At 39.3% G+C, this 20,299-nt stretch overlaps 1 protein-coding gene across 1 annotated transcript in view; it reads left to right on the top strand.

The window, feature by feature from the left end:
• The window catches only part of THSD7B (thrombospondin type 1 domain containing 7B), a 763,227-nt gene that overhangs the window by 735,023 nt on the left and 7,905 nt on the right, over positions 1-20,299 (top strand). The window contains exons 20-25 of the mRNA XM_028101331.1: positions 6,657-6,802; positions 11,905-12,064; positions 13,090-13,263; positions 13,364-13,459; positions 16,280-16,362; positions 18,386-18,578. Of these exons, the coding sequence (XP_027957132.1) occupies positions 6,657-6,802; positions 11,905-12,064; positions 13,090-13,263; positions 13,364-13,459; positions 16,280-16,362; positions 18,386-18,578 (852 nt within the window). The remainder of the gene's footprint in view (positions 1-6,656; positions 6,803-11,904; positions 12,065-13,089; positions 13,264-13,363; positions 13,460-16,279; positions 16,363-18,385; positions 18,579-20,299) is intronic.

Below are 20,299 nucleotides of genomic sequence, written 5' to 3'. Positions count from 1 at the left end.
AGTACACATTTCAGACTTGTCCAAGTGGCCTAACAATTACAGCACAGCATCTGATACCTGACTTGGACCAGATGAAAACCTTTGCGAAGCACATGCTTTTAGAGTAAGATAGATCTTTATTCTAATCTTGCTAGTTGTGTGATTTTGCAAAAGAAATATTTTAACTTCTCTGAGTTGTGTGATTTTGCAAAAGAAATATTTTAACTTCTCTTTTAACTATGCAGTGAGAATATTAATAAATATGTGTTAAGCAGAGTCTGAGATTGGGATTCTTGTTGAAGTGATTTATTTGAGGGTAGTAGGGAGAACAGGTGCTCTCGGGAAGGGAGAGCCAAGCAAGCAGGATAAGGAAGGGAAAAGAACTAAGCAAGAATATGCTATATTACCTCTGTATCATAGCACATTGTATTCACTTAAGTAACTTAGTCCCTCCCCTCCATAACAAGGAATACTTTTATAATGACAAAAGGTATTATACAATAAGTTGTCTTAACCAGAGACATATGTGATAAAAATTGATTAATAGATTGACATGACCAGCTATTAATGAGGTTTTTGTTAGTATCCGCTGGCTTCTTTTTCATTTATTTTGCCATCTGCTAGTATTTGTTACTAATATTAAGTAGCGGGCACCAAAAGCTTAAGAATAAATCCATAGGAGGAAATACCTAAAAGTGGAAACACAGTATTAAGTAACCTAGTCGTTGGGTGCACATCAGAAAGGACCACCGTCAACTTGAGGTTAGTGACATTGAGCCCCAATCTTTCTGGTGTAAGTTGGCCAATCCCTTGTAGATGTCAGCCTTGAAACCTCAATTTCCTATTCAAAAGAAGTAACGCCCAGGTAGAAAGCAAACCAGTCATAATATTCAAATGACAGGCTATAAGCTCAAAGTGACTCCTTTATACTACTGTTGTTATAGTTACATGTCTGCAGTGCATTGAGGTTTATGGGTTATGTTCATCTAAATTGCTCAGATATTTTAGTTAATGAACTATTTAAGGTTAAATAGGTATGTTCTTTGTTGCTCATTATTCTTGTATTTCCTTTTCCACTTTCCCCTATATATATACTTTGCACTGTTTGGTCATATTCAAACTGTCCAGACCTATCAAAACCATAATTTTTAGTTAAGCCAATGACCATATGTCAGGGCCGCAGAAGAACTATTGTTTAAAACGTGCCACTATAAAGGTATATGATGGCTGGCTCCTTGGATCTGTAAGTCTGGTCAGAGAACCACTGCATTGACTCTATTTCCTTTTATAAATTTATAAATTGACAAACTGACAGCTTTGTGAGGTTTTTTTACTGCTTACATTTTCCACATCCCCTTTGTCAGTGGGACCCCAGAGTGAAGTCTGAATACTTCAGTGGGAGTGTGATCTGGTCCAATATGCTTTAAACCTATATGTAGGTACCAATATAGGCCTCGCTTTGGGTGTGTGTGGGGTGTGTGTTTGTGTTACCATTCATGTACCTCACTGTCTTTTTTTTTTTTTTTTTTGGCATTCTTACCATGCAATTCTTTTTTCTTCATTGCAAGTAATTATTGCTAATTTAATAGTAGACCCAATATCACTGTTGCTCATAGTGAGTTCCCAATATTCCTCAAGGGAGGAGAGGAAAAGCCTCCAAGAATTGCTAGCAAACCTACCCTACTGTAATTTGGGTCTTTATTAAATCGGAAACATATTTTGTAAGGGAGTGCTTTTCTATCTTTTATAGCCTGAAGTGTAGATGAACACAGTCGATTTTTGTTTTTACATCTCATTGGCATTGCTTGTTAAACATCTTATCTATAGCTACTATTGAATTCAGTTTCCAAATAGAGCCCTAGTCCTCTATCTTTTACTGAAAAACATAAACCCAAACAAGAGGAATACAGACAGAATGTCCAAGAAAATACCCCCATTTTCAGATTGGAAGCATCGGGATATGCATGGTAGCAATCTTCACTCTTACTCTGAGGGCAGAAGGAATCCAAGCTGCGGTGTAAGAGGTTTGGTGGGTCGGGACCAGGCAGAATCATTAGGGATTTCGTAGTTGTATGCATTTCATATCATAAGCCTAGTAGAATACCAGTAGAAGCAGTCAACACCAGTTCTAGAAATAGATATGAAATAACAGTTGTTAAAATAAATGGCGAATAAAAGAAGTTTTAACAACCACCTGCTATATTTTAGATATACTGATAAAGTGGTTTATATATGGTATTTTTTTATTTATATAACCCATGTGAGATGACCCTAAGGAATCCTCATCATTTCAGTACTTTTCACCTGAGTCAGCATAATTTTGAGTTCTAAAGGAAGCCAAAGCCTTTATAATATCAAAATATTCACTAGTGAACTGACCATTTATGAAACCATCCCCCAACCAACAACCTTTCTCCACTGACACATGTTCTGTCATTTCATCAGAGTATTTGCTGGTCAGTCTCTAGCTGCAATTAGAGTATGTACCCAAAACAAAGGGATACAAAAAGGAACGGTTTGTACACCAAAGATTAAAGGGAGCTCTTGAGAAACTTGATGAAAAGGGAGTCGAAGGCCAAAGACTCTGATGATCAAACTGCAAAAGCCAGTCATGAAACAATGGATCTTTTATAGGGTAATCATAAAATTACATAAGAAATATTAATAGCTAATTATTTGTCCTAATGATTATATTGTTGCAACTGTCATCTACGTGGTAGTTGATATTAGATCAAGTAAACTCACTTGCATACTTTTTAGTTCCAGAAAAAGTCCCATTTAGACTTTATTAAAAATAATTTAATTCCCATTGCAACAGATGGATCGTTAAGTGGCATTTCCCCAGCGTGAATTATTCTCAGATAGGAAGAACTTTCTGTATACTTTATTTTACAGAAGAGGAAATTCATGTTCAGAGGAGTTAAAATACTTCCATGTAGTCACATCATTTACGAGCTGTCAAATTGAGAGAACTGTTTCCAACTAGAGAATTTTGATGCCAAGTCCAGGTTTCTTTTCACCATACATTAGCTATTTTTTTTTAATTCTCTTTCTCTTATATTCTGTATCACATTGTAACTTTAAATATCTTTAATTTGGCCACATTTTACACTGCTTTTCCCCCAACCAGAAAATTCACTATCACCAAAACAATTTCTTTAGGCTCCCGATTTTAAGGGTTCCTTTTAGAATCATCAGTGTTGAGAGAGATTGCTTGGTTGCATATTCCATCCCGTCTTATGTTTGGAATCCCAGGCAATTTTAGACCACTACCATTGGAGATGGTAGGCCTCCTTATTGATAGCATATGTATTCCATGCAGCTAGATTTAATATTTACAACTGCAGGATTTGTGAAAGAGTGCTTTATTTCGGGGGTGCTTTCTCTGATTATTTAATTTAATACAACCCAAATATCCCTGACTTAAGAGAAAAAAGAGGGGTGCCTAGGTGGCTCAGTTGGTTAAGTGGCTGACTTCAGCTCATGATCAGGTCATGATCTTGGGGTCCTGAAATAGAGGTCTGCCTCCTTGCTCAGTGGGGAGCCTGCATCTCCCTCTGCCAGCTGCTCCCCCTGCCTGTGCGCGCTCTCTCTCTCTGACAAATAAAATAATAATAATAAAAAAGAAACTCAAAAGATATCAAGTACCCCCACAGAAACCTTTTACATACTCATGCCTTCATTAGCAAAATTTTTGTCATTGAACTTTAATATTAGCCACTTAAACATGGCAATATGCTTCAAAATGTAGGATTATTATAAGCTCCTTGGTTTTATTTTTTTATTTTTTTTTTAAGATTTTATTTATTTATTCATGAGAAGCAGACAGAGAGAGAGAGAAGCAGTCCCCCAAGGATCAGGGAGCCCGATGTGGGACTCGATCCCAGGACCCTGGGATCATGACCTGAGCCGAAGGCAGACGCTTAACCATCTGAGCCACCCAGGCACCCTAAGCTCCTTGGTTTTAAATATGTGTTCTTGGTAGTAATCGGCATTGTTTGAAAACCTTATTTTTGTGTTAGGATAGCAAAAGGCAGAGAAGACATATGGCTGTGCTTTCAATGAATGATTTTAAGACCTTCATTATTTCAAAAAGTAATAGCATCATTTTTTTTCTGTTGAATACATTAGGTTCCCCCACCTCTATGTCCAGCCAAAGATATCTGTCACTTTAATAGAAATAACTAAAATAGTTCTAAAGTAATGGCCATCTGCATGCCATCAATTCAAGAACAAACTTGAAATTATTTGGTTATAATGAAATATAGCCTCTTTAACTGTGATAAAAGCAACACTGTATTATTACTATTCTTACAGTGATGGATAGAATAGAAAGCAATTATAATGACATTTAGGGTAATAGCTATTTAGGTTAAGAGAACAAACATAAAGATTATAATAAAACTGACGAGTATTTAAGCAAGAATTAATGTAAAATCTTAAACCAAATGTATTCACCAAACAGGGACAACATTTCATATGAATGATGTCCAACTGGTATGATTTGAGTGATGCTGGGTAGAACATCAAAAACACATGGTCTTCATAGGAACTCTACCCAAGAAGAATGGGTCGCTTCTGTTGTTTACCAAGCATGTGTCATTTTTGACTCAAAATTTTACCTTCCCATAAAAGAACGTGGTAAGTAGCTATCCTTGCTCTCTCAACTCAGGGCTAACACAGCAGCCTCTGGAGAAAAACTGAGTTTGAATCCTGTTTTGCGACTTACTAGTTTTTTTGACCATAGACAAGTGAGTTAAAGTCTCCCTCATTTTCCTTATCCAGAGTATGTGAAGAATTTTCCTTTAGGGTTGTTATTATTCTTCAGCATTTAAGTATTTAGAATATTACCTTAGTATTTGGTACCTGCTCAGTAATTGTATTGCTATATCATCACACATTTTCAGATACCACATATCATGTAGACAATGTATGAAAATATGAATTAAACAGATATTCAGTTAGTGTTTAATATATGTGAAGCACCATGTTAGGGACAGAAGCCTAAACCTCAAGGATGAAGAATGCAGTAATTGGAACCTCCTAGGGGCGCCTGGGTGGCTTAGTCGGTTAAGCTTTTGACTCTTGATACTGGCTCAGGTCTCAATCACAGGGTGGTAAGTTCAAGCCCCATGTTGGGTTCCACACTGGGCCTGGAGCCTAATTAAAAAAAAAAAACAAAACTTTTTCCTCAAAGGTTTTCTCAGAGGGAATTAGTTTACCACAAAATCTATAATCTTCTGGTAGCCAGTAAGAGGTCTAGTCCACTGAGAGGTGAGTCACGCTTATTTGTCCCTGAACTTGAGGGCATCTGAGAATTATTCCGACCCAGGGCTTCCAAGTGAATTCTGTGTCGAGGTCCTCCTTAGCTTTCCATTTTTCTTAACATATAAATCTAGAATTTTGACATCAACTAAAGGACCGCACTTTAAATAGCTTTAATAGCACTACCTCAACCTAATATTCCTCTGGGCCACGTTGCCCTCCTGTCAGTTCCTCAAATGTGGCTTGCTCCTTTGCATCTCAGGACTTCTTCATATGCCCTTTCTTCACGTTCTGTATATCCTGTCTGGCTGACTTTTTCAGATTTCTGCTCAAAGGTCAGCTGCTCACAGAAATGTTGTGATTGCCTCCCAGACTGGCATATGTCCCCATAACATGCTCTCATGGAACCCTCTGTTTTTCTTTTTTATCACAAATACAATTACATAGTTAACTTTATAACAACAGTGGAAGGACATTATATTCACAGACAATAGTAATGAAACTACTTGCACATAGTATCTCATCAACAAAGAAAGATTAAGACAGGAGTGAGTGGGGGAGAGAGCAAGAGAGAAACACAGACATTTAAATTCTGTCCACTATTCCCCTTTAATAGGTTTATGACCTGCTGCCTATGAGTGGGCATAAAATGACATGGGAACCCTGCTCTTTCCTTTGCTATTCCTATTAACCAACTGCCTTTTTTTTTTTTTTTATGAATTGGAATACCAGTATTTGAACATGTTTTTTTCAAACATCCGGGTTCCTTCACACAAGCCAACAACTTCATCTTGTGTTCAGTGAAAAAGGAATTTGGCCCTAAACTGTAGGACCATTGTCCATATTGAATTAATTGAAAGAGAGTCTGGAGACCTTGTGGTGGCACCTTCCTAAGGAATTTTCTAGGGTAATTTGGGTTGGGTACAATTTTTACCCTACTTGCTAATTTAGAACCTCACAAGAAAGATGCAACTCTATTTTGAATATTTTTAATTTTGGCCTAAAATACAAGGTCTGTGAGGGCAAAAGCTGCATCTGGAAATTTCATCCCTGTATCCCTAGCACATGGCAAGATGCCTGGATCATCTTGGAGCTTAATATTTGTTGAATTAATTAGCATTCCCCCGATGTTTACAGTATCAGTCTATTTGGGCAACAATACAGAGTTTGGAGTTAGGAAGACGAAAGAAGTAGAAGGCAGACAGAATTCCAAAACCTTAAGCATTATGCAGACCTTATATAACTGCATGTCCATAGAAACCTAACTTAAAATGGCAGAAAAGCTGAGAGCAAGACGTGACAAAGTTCAGCATATTTTAATGAAGACTGTATGTAAGGCAACATTCTGGTTTTTAATTCCCTTACTAAGCCAGCCTGTAAACCAAAAGCCAACACCTTCCTTATCATTTTAGGTCGAATGAGCCGGACTCGATTTATCATTATGCCAACCCAAGGAGAAGGACGACCATGTCCCACAGAGCTGACCCAGCAGAAAACCTGCCCAGTGACACCCTGTTACAGCTGGGTCCTCGGCAACTGGTCCGCATGTAAATTGGAGGTAGGTCACGCAATAATACTTAAGGAAATGCTTCTTAGTATGTCTAAAGCTTTGTCTGGTCAACCTATGTGCTGATGGAATAAATTTCACGGCACCAGGGGTCTGGCACAATGTATTTTTATGCAATAGAGCACACGCAGAACTACAACCAAATGACTTAACCTCATGCCAAGTGGTGTTGCTGGGAAAATAGCAATTCATTAGGCACTGATTCTAACAGGGTCATGGGACTTTCATTCTCTTAGGCATTCTCCAGAATACAGTGTTATGTTCTAGGCTTGGTGAAAATATCAAAGTATTATTTAATTAGGCAAAACCCTGATGCGATGGAAATGAACAGCTTGCCGTGGACTCTATTTCTTAAAGAGGCACTTGCAGGCTTAGACAAAATCTTGCATATGGGCAGAAAACCAAAAGTGTAGGAAAGTTATATTTTAACATTATTACACAAACCAAGGCTACTACATTTTCCTCAATGATTACTTTTTTATTGACCTAGAATATAAATGCCTAGCAACATCATCATATATCACATACCCAGAGCTTTTGCCGGATCAGCAAAGATCCTCTACTGCATTTTCTTTATTTTCTTATTTTACTAGTTTATTCTTCAGTTCATATTCCAAAGCATATTTTAATTAGGTAACAATAATTGTGATTATGCGTTAAGAAATCTGCAGAGTATTCTCACAGAGATGTTTAATGTTCTTGTCAGGATGACATTGCCATGCAGCATTACTATCTTGCAGACTTAAATGCCCATGTATTTTAATAAGTCCCAGAGGAACAAAAATGTGTGGTACATTTGTTCAGTCTCCTTTTTACAGAAAATAAGATAACCATGCTCATTAATTCAATAGTAACCTAATGGCTTTAAGTATGAATACTTTGTCCACTAGTCGAAAATCTTCTTTCCTAAATCTTGAGCAATTTGTAAATCCTGCTTGGAATCCCAGTAAGGAAATGGAAGGAATGTTCTTCCATAGCGCAGTGATGACTGTTGACAGAGTAGAGGAAATAAACTCAAAGAATTCAGGGACCCATTGCAGGGGAAGGGAGAAAAAAGAAGGGAGGGAGGGAAGGGTGGAGGCCTGATAAACCCCCTGCTCCAAGTCTTGCCAGGCATACAACCACTACTCTACCTTACTTGTTCTTTCGTATCTTCCCTTTTTATCTTCTCGGGTGTCAGGAGCCATTTTTTTTTTTTTTTTAACACACAAATCTGCCCACTTGTCCCATGGGAACATTATGGGGAAATGCCAAATATAGTGTTTCATGTTGCTGTCACATACTGCGCTTTTGCCAGAACCATGGGAGCAAGAGTGGTGGGTTGTGAACATTTTCTTTAGAATTGCCAGTTGGGGCTGGGGGTCGTAGCATCCATTGGAGATACCCAGGCTCGGAGGCCCTGGGAGACCCTAGCAGCAAGTGCATCCAGAAATTTCAGAGCTGCTTCTGATTTCTAGATGAGCTGCTTCTTGTTCACTGGCACCTCCAGCCAGGAAGAAACTCTGCAGTTCATTTAATCCAGGGAAAGCTCTTGAAAAACACATCTGTAGTTAATTGTTCCAGGGTGGACACCTTACCCAAACAGGGCCAGTCAGCCTTCTTCCCTAAGAATTTGGAATGGAACTGAAGCTGTTCAAAGACAGTGTATTCAGGACTCTTACCTGCCACATTTTCCTGCCTTGTAGATAAATTAAGTATCTCAGAAGCAAGAAGAAATAAAGAGGGTGACACAAAAAAGAAGAGGCAAAAGAGAAAGGGAAGCATGATGAATGCCTGAGTTCAAGCTGCATTTCAGCTTTTCTTGAAACCTATCTGTGAACTCCTTGTGAGACAGATATCTTTTTAGCAGGTGGTATCCTGCTAAACCCAGTATCTTTTTAGCACGTGGCTTTTTCTTCAATGTGTATGTCAGCAGAGTTTGGAATTACTGACCAAAATGCCTGTAGGCCTCTGCACACAAGGGAAGATCCCGTCTCACAGCTGCACTCCTGCTTCTCCTTGTCCAGGCTGCCCTTGCCTGCCAGATACACATTGGGCACTCATCCCCTGAGGGTGGTGGGGATGTCCAAGTGGCCCACTGCCATCCAGTGGATCAAACCATCAGAGGCGCTAACACAGGGCTCAGCGGATGTGCCAGTTCGGCCACAATCTTACATGGAAAGAGATTAGCACAAGGAAGCGTTCATCGTCAGGCTTCACTTTTTTTAGTGTTTTCTTTTTCTTTCCAGAGTCCTCAGTTGATAACATATGTATCCACACATATATTGATGAATCTGTTTTAGGAGCTCAGACTCCTAAGTCTAGCAGGCTTCATTTTGGTCAAGGTTCTGTCAGTTCCTAGCTCTGCAAATTTTGCCAAGGCTGTAAGCTCTACAAGTCTGTTTGTTTGTTTGTTTGTTTAATCTCTATCAGGAGAGTAGCAATAGTACCTGTTTCTCTGGGAACTTTTGGTAGGGATTACACAGTTTTAATACAGTACTTACCATAGTACCTGACATAAATTAAGAGTTCAATAAATTGTAGTTGCTATTGTAATTTTGATTAAAACTATGATTATGATTATTATTACCATCTGCCTCTCCACATCTGGTGGAGATGCCAGTTCAGAGCATACGAAACATCCGTTAATGATGCGGATAGCGGGGAGTCGGTGAAAGAATCCTCACTTATTGACAGTCTTGCTCAAAGAAGCCTGGGTCTGTTTTCAGTCTCTCATGTGTAAAGCTTCATGAATGAGAGTGAATGCTTGCTTTATGAATGAGATTATCATTCGGATGCTGATTTCTCTTCATCTTTGGCTGCTGTTGTCAAGGACAGAAGAGCGTAAAGTTGACTCTGGATACCTACTAGGAGCATATTGTTGTCTGTCTTGGTTTTGAAAGGAATCCCTGATGGAGACTTGTTTCTGGTCATGTCAAAGAAAACTCTAATCAGCTGCATCTTCTGTTACCCGAGGTTCCAGGCAGCAAATTTCATGCATGCTGCCGTGGCTTCAGACTCTTCTCTTGAAGCACTCTATAGCAAAACATACACCTCAGACAATTCTGCAATGGACCCATCATCCAGAATAATGACTTCTAAGAGAGACCCCCTTCCCTAAAAAAGAAATTCAACTTACAACTATTTTCGACTTTAGAGAGTAAACATTTACTAGAGCTAAATGAATCTACTGTGAATTAACTCGGAACCTCTATTCATCTCCCCAAAACTGCACTTAGGTTCAAAATTAGGGTGCATTTCCTTTGGCAGTTTGACAATAGCCAGAGAAATGATTAGAGCAGGTATGAAGTATTGTTAAGTCAGGTGTGGGAATTGCCATCTTAGATAAACAAATGATAATTCTTATTAAAACCTCTCTAGAAGCAAAAGTGATAGCCCCAATTTATGTGCCTATTCAGATTTTTAAGCTTTAAGTTGCTACAGCTTGGACCTCCTCTAAGTCACACCTTTGCTTTCTTGCCAGTAGGTCTTTGAATCCTAACTTCCTTGTTATGGAAAGAATTTTTCTCAGCAGCCACTCCGTAGCAGCCTGTACGTCCAGCAGTCTGTTCACAACCTGCCTTTGGCACTTGGCAGTTGCTGCCACAGTGCCTGGCCCTGGAAGGGGCTCGGCAGGCCCAGCAGCCCCCAGACCTGCTCCACGCCCTGTCCCACTATCCTGACTGCATTAGTCAATCCCCTCCTCCTCCTCTGCTCCTGCCTCTCCAAAGGCCACAGCAGCCCCAAAGCCTTGGATAGGCAGTTTCTGGCTCCTGCAGCATAAAACTGGGGAGGGCATAAAAAGAACATGAAACCCGGTTTCCCAGTGCAGGGCACAGTTACCAGACTGCCACCAAATAATGAGTTACTGGATTAGAGCACATGGCATCGCTGACTGCCGCAGCACAGGTACAGAGATGGGGGGCTCGCTCTAGCTCTTTCTCTCTCCCCCTCGGCCACCATGTGAGCAGTAGTCATGAAAACCCTAGCTCTTCCACTGACTCCTGGCATTAGTGGGAATTGAGTAACACACCTCAGAAGTTTCGCGGAGTTAACAGTGCCTGGGATTGCCTCCCTCCCCCATCTTGGATGCTCCTGAGGCATGCTGTTACCACATGGCCTGTCTGGAAGATATGGGTGTCCAAGAAACCAGCTGGGCTTCCTTGCAAAGTTGAGGCCAGCTTGGTAACACACGACCTTGTATTTGCGCTCCCCTCCATTCCTGCTGTAGTTCTTTACCCTCACTCTTGGGATTTTACCTCCTTAGCTTCGGCTCTGTTTTCTAAGGTACTTTCCATAAGGAAAAACAGAGCTACTATCTAAAGCTATCCAAACATCCAGTGGACTTCTTTTTGAAGTATGAACCCCTGACAAAAACTGAGGAGAAAATACTCATGAGTAACTGCCAAAAACGTTATAGTAGGAAACCTTTCATCAGGCAGACGGTTAGGTCAGATAACCACTAAGAGCTTTCCAGTTCTAAGTTTCTGTTTCTGTGAGACACTGCACAATTTTTTTTTCTAATTGCCCAGAAAAATCTGAGTGGGATTTGTATGAAGTATCTTCAAGAAAACATTATTCAACACAGAAGGCTGGCTGGGAAAACAACTTGTTGTGGCAAGAGAGAAAATCAGTGTTTTATTGGAAACCCCAACCTAATCCATATGAGAAAGGACTGAATTCCCTACCAAAGAAAAACGAGCAAAGTAAAAGAGAAATGTATGCCCTGTGGCTATACATGCTCTCTCGGGGAGTGATTATGGATTAGGCCATTTTAATATATACACCTAGACAAATTTTGTCTTGTTTGTTCTTTTTCAGTCAATTCTGTTACCCAAGGTTCCAAACGAATTGTCATATTCTGAGTACATAAATTCCAAAACGAATCGTCATATTCTGAGTACATAAATTCCATGGAATAAATTTGCATTTCTACTTCAACTTCTCTATCAGCTCTAGGAGAACTGCTCAGTGATGCTTTATCGTCAACACTTGAAAGATAACTCCCAAGAGGAGGAAGCTGCTGATTTTCTTGGCTAGGAGGTGGCAAGAGCCGAGAAACTGGGATATGCTAATTGTTTGGGTAATTCTGACAGTATCCTTTCCTTTAACAGGGTGGAGACTGTGGAGAAGGAGTCCAGATCCGCAGCCTGTCCTGCGTGGTCCACAATGGTTCAGTCTCTCACTCGGCTGTAAGTGTAGATGATGCCCTGTGTGGAGAAATGCCTTTTCAAGACAGCATCCTGAAACAGCCATGTTCTGTGCCTTGCCCAGGTATGTGGTTTTAAATGATTGGGAGGGACTTCCCTGGTGCTTTTTAAATTCATTTTCTATTTTTTTTTCCTGGAGAAGCTCTCATCGAAATTGAAATTTTGAATTAACCACAGTTAATAAAGTTATGACTTTGGAAGATCCCTACAGCTTCAATTGAGGCAAAGTAGGTAAGAGGCAAAAAAGTACTGGACTTGGAAATTTAAGAATGAAGTTAGATTTTTGTCACATCACTGGTGTTTTATCAGGGACGTAGAGTTTAGTGCCTTGGACCGATGGTTGCTCTATCTAGAAAGTGTGTTAATAATGCCTAACCTGACGGTATCTAGCACACTGACCAGCACTCAAAAAATGCTGACTGGATCCTTGAGTTGAGGAACACTGGAAAGGTGGTGTGGTGGAAGCAAGTAAGGCTGTAGGTTCATGAAAGCATTCTGTAATTGTGAAGGTCATTAGTTGCATCAAATATATGAGTTGATTTTAATCCTAATAACCAACCTAGCTTGTATGGCCTAAGTTTAAGGTGGCTGAATAAATCCACATGTGTGTAAACACATACATACATATGTATGTGTGTGTGTATATATATATGTATGTATACACACACACAAATTATGTTTAGATTAATAAACATTCTTTATACTCAAAGATATTTCACTTCAGAGACCAACTTTTCCCCTTTATATGGTTTCTATGAATGTCTATTTTGTGACATTATGTGGCTCTTTGAAAACTGAGTTACGGTTGTGAAAAGTTTATTATTACTAGAAGACACATGGTGTCCGCTAGATAAGACCACCATGATTTGAAGTGAAGTAATGGCAATCTGGTTTTTGATACTTTCTTGCTAAACTAGATTAAACCATAAATCATCATTCTTAGTATTCTAAGTGGAAAATTGGTCAAGGTCAAATGCATAGTGTGTACAACCCACCCATAGCTCACTGTGAACCAACCCTGTCCGTGTAAATGTTTCAAGTGCCAGCTTTCATGTTATTTTCCTTGCTCTGTCCCGCACAATCATCCAGGAGACTGCCACTTAATGGAATGGTCAGAATGGAGCACATGTGAATTAACCTGCGTCAATGGAAGAAGCTTCGAGACAATGGGCCGCCAGTCTAGGTCAAGGACATTTATAGTCCAGTCTTTTGAGAACCAAGACAGCTGCCCTCAGCAGGTTCTAGAAACACGCCCTTGTGCAGGTACCAAGAGCAGTTTTCAGTTCTCAGCCTTGAATGATCAATGCTTATTCTATTTTTACGTGAGGTGTAATAGAACCGCTGTTATCATATTTACTTGCAGGAGGCAAATGTTATCACTACACATGGAAAGCAAGTCTTTGGAACAATAATGAACGAACTGTATGGTGCCAACGTTCAGATGGCATTAATGTCACAGGTATTCCTGCCTAAGATTTGTGTGGGCACTTCAAAAAGATCTCTGAGTGTTGCTGTTTGTGAGGAGAATTAGCTTACAAATTATAAGCACGAGAAGACCTGGCAGGTGGCCTTAGATGATCTTTAGAGCAAATTGTCGTTAGACCTTATTTTGTTTTAAATTTTTAATTGAAGTGTACTTGGCATTTAAAAATAAATTAGATTTAGGTGTACAAAAGAGTGATCCAATAATTATACACAGGATGCCCACCAAGATAACTGTATTACAGCTCTGTTGACTCTTTTCCCAACGCCGTGTTTTTCTTCCCTGTGACCTATTTTTTTTTTAAAGATTTTATTTATTTATTTGAGCGAGAGAGAATGAGAGATAGCACGAGAGGGAAGAGGGTCAGAGGGAGAAGCAGACTCCCCACTGAGCAGGAAGCCCGATGTGGGACTCGATCCTGGGACTCCAGGATCATGACCTGAGCCGAAGGCAGTTACTTAACCAACTGAGCCACCCAGGCACCCCCCTGTGACCTATTTTATAACTAGAAATTTGTACCTTTTAACCCTCCTCACTCATTTCACCCAACACACCCGCTCCCCCACCTTTGGCAACCACCAGTTTATTTTCTGTATTTATAACTCCGGTTCATTCCTTTTTGTTGTTGTTTGTTCATTTGTTCTGGGTTTTTTTGGATTCTATGTATAAGTGAAATCATATGGTATTTGTCTTTTTCTGTCTTGCTTATTTCACTTAGCATCATACCCTCCAGGCCCATCCATGCTGTTGCAAATGGCAAGACTTCATTCTTATGGCTGAGCAATAGACCTTTGCCTCTTAGAAGCAAACCATTCTATCCGAAGACCCATAATACATCCAATGACTTACACAATAAAATTTCCTTAAATATCATGTTCTGAGACAAAGGCTGAGAAAGGCACATGGGAGTTTAAAACAATAGTCTCTAACGTTTTAAATCATGTACCTTCTCAGTAAAAAGTTTTTGATGACATCTCAACATTCTATGATGCTACCATATCATATTATAAAACACATACAAAAGTTGAAAATAAAAGGGTGGGTATTTCTTAATGGCACAAAAAAAAACTTTTGCTGTAAGTTATAAAGATTTGTATCATGCACTGGAAGCTTGGTTTTGGATATTTTGCTAGTCATTAATACTTGACAGTGGATACAATCTGATTGTACAAATGATCTCAATTTTAACGTTTCTTAATGCCTTCTCAGAGAAAATTGTCATTGTTTTTACTGCTACTGCAGCTGACAGAGCTTATCATAGCAATGAGAGAATTTCTATTCTTCTGTAGGAATTGAAGAATTGTCAGCTCCTTCTTGGTCTTGTTTGCCTATATTTGCATTATAGTATTCCCTTTAATCTGTAGTTTATCCCTAAGGTAATTTATTTTAAGCTGCTTGCCTGTTCTGTAAGTTATTGTTGAAACTAAATACATTGCAAATCTGTTTAACCAGGAACACCACAAGCAGCATCCTCTGCAGCATGCTGAGAGTTGGCTGGTGAGGGTTACACTCTCAAAGTCTCCTCAGTGTACTTGTTGCACCAGTCTACAACACTGGGCCATCCACTGATGAGCTCAGGTTAGCATGACCAGCTGCTAAGTATTACAGCTTCTATTGTATGAACTACACAAATTCTAGTATTTTCTAGCTGATTCCCTGGAGATTCTCTCCTCAGGGGCGCAGACACTGCTCTTTGGAGATCACTGGTTAAGAGAGTGGAAACAGCCCCCCAAGCAGTATGGGTAGCAACAAAACCATGTCCAAATTATCCATTTCACACGTAGGTATAATTCTGGATTTTAGGGGGGTTTGTTTTTTTTTTTTCCCTGTGGGGATTTTTATACTTTCAGTAACACTAGGAATTTAGCTTCTTCATTCACAGGGAAAACAAAAATCTGTTTCCTACACCATCCTTTTTGCTAGCTACCAAATCATAAACTATAATTGGGTGACAATTATATAGTAAGGCAAAAGCTGGAATCTATAAGTGAAACCAGTATTACATAAATACAATTTAAATACTGCCCTCAACTACATCAAGTTCTTAGACTAGTCCCCGAATGCTGAAAGGCATGGCTACTATGTAAATTATTGTAGAGTATAGACATTATTCCTTGCATTTACTCAAAAATATTTAATAGTGGCAAGTATGGCATCAGATGTATGACCGCCTCTCCTGGAGCTTATACATTTGCTTTTTTAAAAATGTGTCAAGCTCCATATGTGACTGTGTGTGTGTGTGTGTGTGTGTGTGTGTGTGTGTGTATGCATTCTGGTTAAGATACATTTTAAAGTTTTACCAAGGAGTTTGCGACTGTGGTCCATAAATCTAGCCGTGGCATTCTTTTAGCATTGATTGTTGCCAACTGGCTTATTGCCTAGTTGAGGTAGTCAGGCACTGGAGAAAAATATACACAGACTGAGTCTTTGAGCAGATATATTTTCGGCTCCTGAACTTCAGTTGAAATTTCATCCATTCTTTTCCTGGCCTGGCCCATAGATGTGGCCCTCAAGCAGAGCCATATGCTAGAATGACATTGCCAATGAGCAGGTATAAAAACTACTGCCCCCATCTTGTTAGCAGAGCCTCCCATCTTGAACAGTTCTTCCTAATCAATAAAATACAGCTGGCCTATGTGTCAGCAAATGCATATAAAAAAGAATACTGTTACACAGTAGCAAGAGAGGAAAACAGGTTTTTTTTTTTTTGGTTTTTTTTTGTTTTAATGTTTAGCACAGAAAAGTCCACAAATGATGGTGGGTTTTTCTGTTGTTTTGTTTTGTTTTGTTTTGTAGGAGGCTGCTCCCCTCAGGCACGTCCTGCTGCGGTCCGGCAGTGTAATCCAGCCTGCAAAAAACCTTTCTCCTACTGTACACAGGTGAGTCCTGTGCTGGAGACTTCTAGACCTTTACCTGCTGTCTTCTGCATAAGCTGTTGTGGGTTTTCCAGTAGAGTATAGCAGCAGTTTCATGTGCTCACGGTACCATCTAGAGGAATTTGCAGGAATAATCACAGCTCTTAAGGAATTTTTTTTTTTTTTTTTTAAATAGGGCCATGTCTTAAGGCTATAGCCAAATGTGCCTTTCAGATAGCTAATTCATATTACCTCTGCTTATCAATAAATATCCTCAGTTGATTTATTCTTTCATTATTAGCCTTTCATCTACCCAAACTATTTGGAAAGATCTTATCAATGTTCATATTTGCTAATTATTTATTAAATTGATTACACTAGTATGAGTAAATTTTCAGTTCATTTAAAATAAGTTAAATATTTGCCTATGAGGAAAAATTACATATGGGCACGCATTTTTTTAAAGCAGAACTCTTTCTTCCATTCTTCTCCCTTGACTCCCATTTACCATTGCTCTAGAATTAATGCAGAATGTGCAATGTATTCTAATCAATGGCACTCATAATGATCAGTGCATACATAAAATTATGTCATGTTCCTTAAAGAAACAAGATTATTATGTGCTCTTTCCAAAAATGATCTGGTTAAAAATAATTCAAGCACTCAATCCTATTTTATGGTTCTTTCACTTCAAGGTGGGCTAATTCTATACCACAGAAAAGCTAGTACCTAAGCTTACAGAGGAGAAAAGAGGTCAGCAACCACTTCATAGGCTAATCATGTTTGCAAAGTAGAAGGTGTAGCTTTCCACTAAGTGTCTGGATACCCTTTTTAATAAAACAAATACCTTTTGCCTTGAACTTTTGGCACATGTGATTGGTTACAGCTTTTTCACTTAGACTGGAGGTGATCTTGTCTTAATCAGCTCTCTATTGACACCGTGTAATATCTTGAAATACTGTGATGTCATTATAGGAATGCTGCCTTTTACTAAACAATGGGCATTAATTTTACCCTATTTTTCTGGCCTTTTCCTTTTGTAGAAGATTGAGGTGGTCCCCTTAGTTTTAGTATCTGTTGCTCCTTAAAATTGATGTGTTACAATTCGATGACCCAAATGTATTGATCCTGATGAATCACACAGACTTGAGTGGCTATGTGAGACTGGGGTCTGTTCAAAAAATGCCATATATTTTCAGGTAAGGCGCCCCTACAGCAAAGTCCTACAGATTCATAATTTTATGCTTAAGTTGTTCTATTCTTCTCTGTTGTCTTTGTGTTTCCTGGAGGATGGAAGAGCAATTATTTTCAGTTTCACTTCAAGAGAGAGAAGGAAATCCTTGTTATATTTCACCCTAGCCAGCACCTTGGGGAGGTTTATTGACATGAAAATGACCAGGAATTCACAGAGAAACATGAAGAACACATTGTCACAATGCCAACTAGGAATGTGTTGTAGTGTGACACTCAGGGTACTCCAAGGAAGAATGTGGGACATGTGCCTTTGGTGAAGTCTTTTTTTTTCCTCCACTTAGGCTGCCCTCCTTGAGGGCACAACCAAGCCTGCAAGCAGAGAGGTAGTTCAGACTAGTTAGGGATCAATGGTGGAAGGTGGTAAACCACATTCAGCAGCTATCTCGGCAACAGACATCAAAGAGCACAAAGCCCAAAGGCGCTGGTACATAATCCCTGTTGCGTTACTTCTCAGCATCAAGGGCAGTAGGTTCAAGTGAGCCGGCAGGAATTTGAAACAGGTGGGGGAAGAGTGTAGGATAATTTGATTAAATAACTTAAAATCTCTGTAAGAGAGAAAAGACAAAGAATACCTGGAAGGCATGAGAATTGTCAACCTGTAGAAAAATCTGATGATGTATTTAAGGGTTGACTTTGGAATTCACAAAAAGGAACTGCTCAGTTTTTCATCTCTTGGGCAACTCTGTTGCTGAAAAACCCCCAATTGACATAACACACATTATTAAGTGATTCCCACTTTTACCTTGTTCTTTTTCATCACCGTGTAACCATAAAACTATTTTGGATGCTATAGGGTGGAGTCTGTGGCTGTGAGAAGGGTTATACAGAGATCATGAGATCCAATGGTTTCCTGGATTACTGCATGAAAGTACCCGGCTCTGAGGATAAAAAAGCTGATGTGAAGAACCTTGCAGGGAAAAACAGACCGGTGAATTCAAAGATACATGACATTTTTAAAGGATGGTCACTTCAACCCCTTGATCCAGGTACATTTATTAAGAGTAAGAAATATACATTTACTCGTGGGGCGTTGGGGTTCATAATGGAGGGAAGGAGGGAAAGTGGAGACGGGAGAGGTAATGTGGTCCAATTCAAGGTTTCTCAAATTTGAATGCCAAAAAGGGGTAGTTCCTTTAAATGTAAAATGTTCTCATGGAGGGTTGAAGAGAAGTCTCTTTCAACCCCAGTCTAAGGGACAGGGAATTAAGTCCCCAAAATATTAGCCTTTAAAATTATCTTTTCATTGTTAATTACCTCTGCAAAAGTAACTGTGAATTTGTGTATATAATTGAAATTAAAAGCAAAAGTTGGAATAGATCAAGAACATGCAGATACCTCAGGAAATGCCTAGGGACCCTATATGGTTTCAGAAACGCTGGTGGACCTGTAAAGAGCCTTAATTTCAGAGACAGACCTTGGCATCAAGACTCGGAATGTACCTGTTTTGTGATTGAGTGTAACGTCTTCACCTCTCTCCACTGATTTCATAAATGAGGAAAGAGGTCCAAAGACACCTATCTTGCAGGACTGTTGTGATTTTTATCACAGTGCTGGGCCTGCAGGGGTCAGGAATTGGTTATTAAGGAGAAGCTTTCTGTGTACCTTGTCATTCTGTGCTGGTTGTATTGAGTGAATGATCTCATTAGGTTGCAAAAACCTAATGATTTTGAGATTAGGAGTCTGAAACAGGAAAAATGAATTTGACCAAGGTCCTATCACCCTTAAGTGATAGGAAGATTTGAAAGTCAGGTCATAGCATTTGTCTCCACTACCCCCTTATGAAGTATGCAGAAAATGAAAGCAAGATTCTCGGTGCTAATCCTACATACCTTTGCTAGGAAACAAAATGCTACTAATAATTAAGCAAAGTGGCCTAACAGACAGGGCATGGAGAGGGAAGATGTACACAGAGCTCAGGCAAAACATACCCTGGGAATTTCCTCCCAGACCCCAGGCCTCTATGTATCGAAAGTGTCTTAATGATATGCTTAAATGAAGCAAAAACCAGAGCCCGGGCCCAAAGGACACTACATCTAGCAGGAGAAACCAGATGTACATTCCTCAGCCAACTTTTCAGGATGACCACAGTATCTTATTTCTGATTCCACTCAATGTCTGGGCATGCCATAGATTTTTAAAACATCGCATTCATTTTGTGATTAAATTAGCAGTAGCTTTAAATCTGAAGGGAGGGTGGGAGGAAATGTAGCCAGGCCCACCCATTGCCTGTAGACCCCAGTTCAGGAAGAGAATTAGGGTGAGGTTCTAGAGAAATGAATGCTCAAGTCCACAAGTGAGGTCCTTAGCCTTTGGGGGCTAATTAAAACATCAATGGTGCCACGTATGTGAATATATCTATGTGTATCTGTGTTTTTCTCATGATGGGAGTGTAAATTGAAGCAACCTCTAAAAAGACATTTAGGCAATATGTATCATACAGTTTGACCTAGGATTTATTTCCTAAGAACCCATCCTACAAAAATATATATGTATACTCAATGATGTTTGTTACAAATGCTTCTTACAAAGATTAGTGGAAACAACCTAAAGGTATAAACAGAATATGGAAAAATAAAATAGGATACAATTACCCAATATGCCTCATATTAAAAAGAATGAGACCTGCCTTATGATCTAGCATGGGAAATTATTTTAAAAAATACAATTCAAAATATGTGCCATTTGTATCTCTTTAAAAAAAGGTGTA

Source organism: Eumetopias jubatus, unplaced genomic scaffold (genome assembly GCF_037043125.1).
Source record: "Eumetopias jubatus isolate StellerSeaLion01/CBP00866 unplaced genomic scaffold, mEumJub1_p1.0 scaffold_3, whole genome shotgun sequence".
In the NCBI taxonomy this organism is placed as follows: domain Eukaryota; kingdom Metazoa; phylum Chordata; class Mammalia; order Carnivora; family Otariidae; genus Eumetopias; species Eumetopias jubatus.
This window is presented reverse-complemented; position numbering and strand designations above follow the sequence as displayed.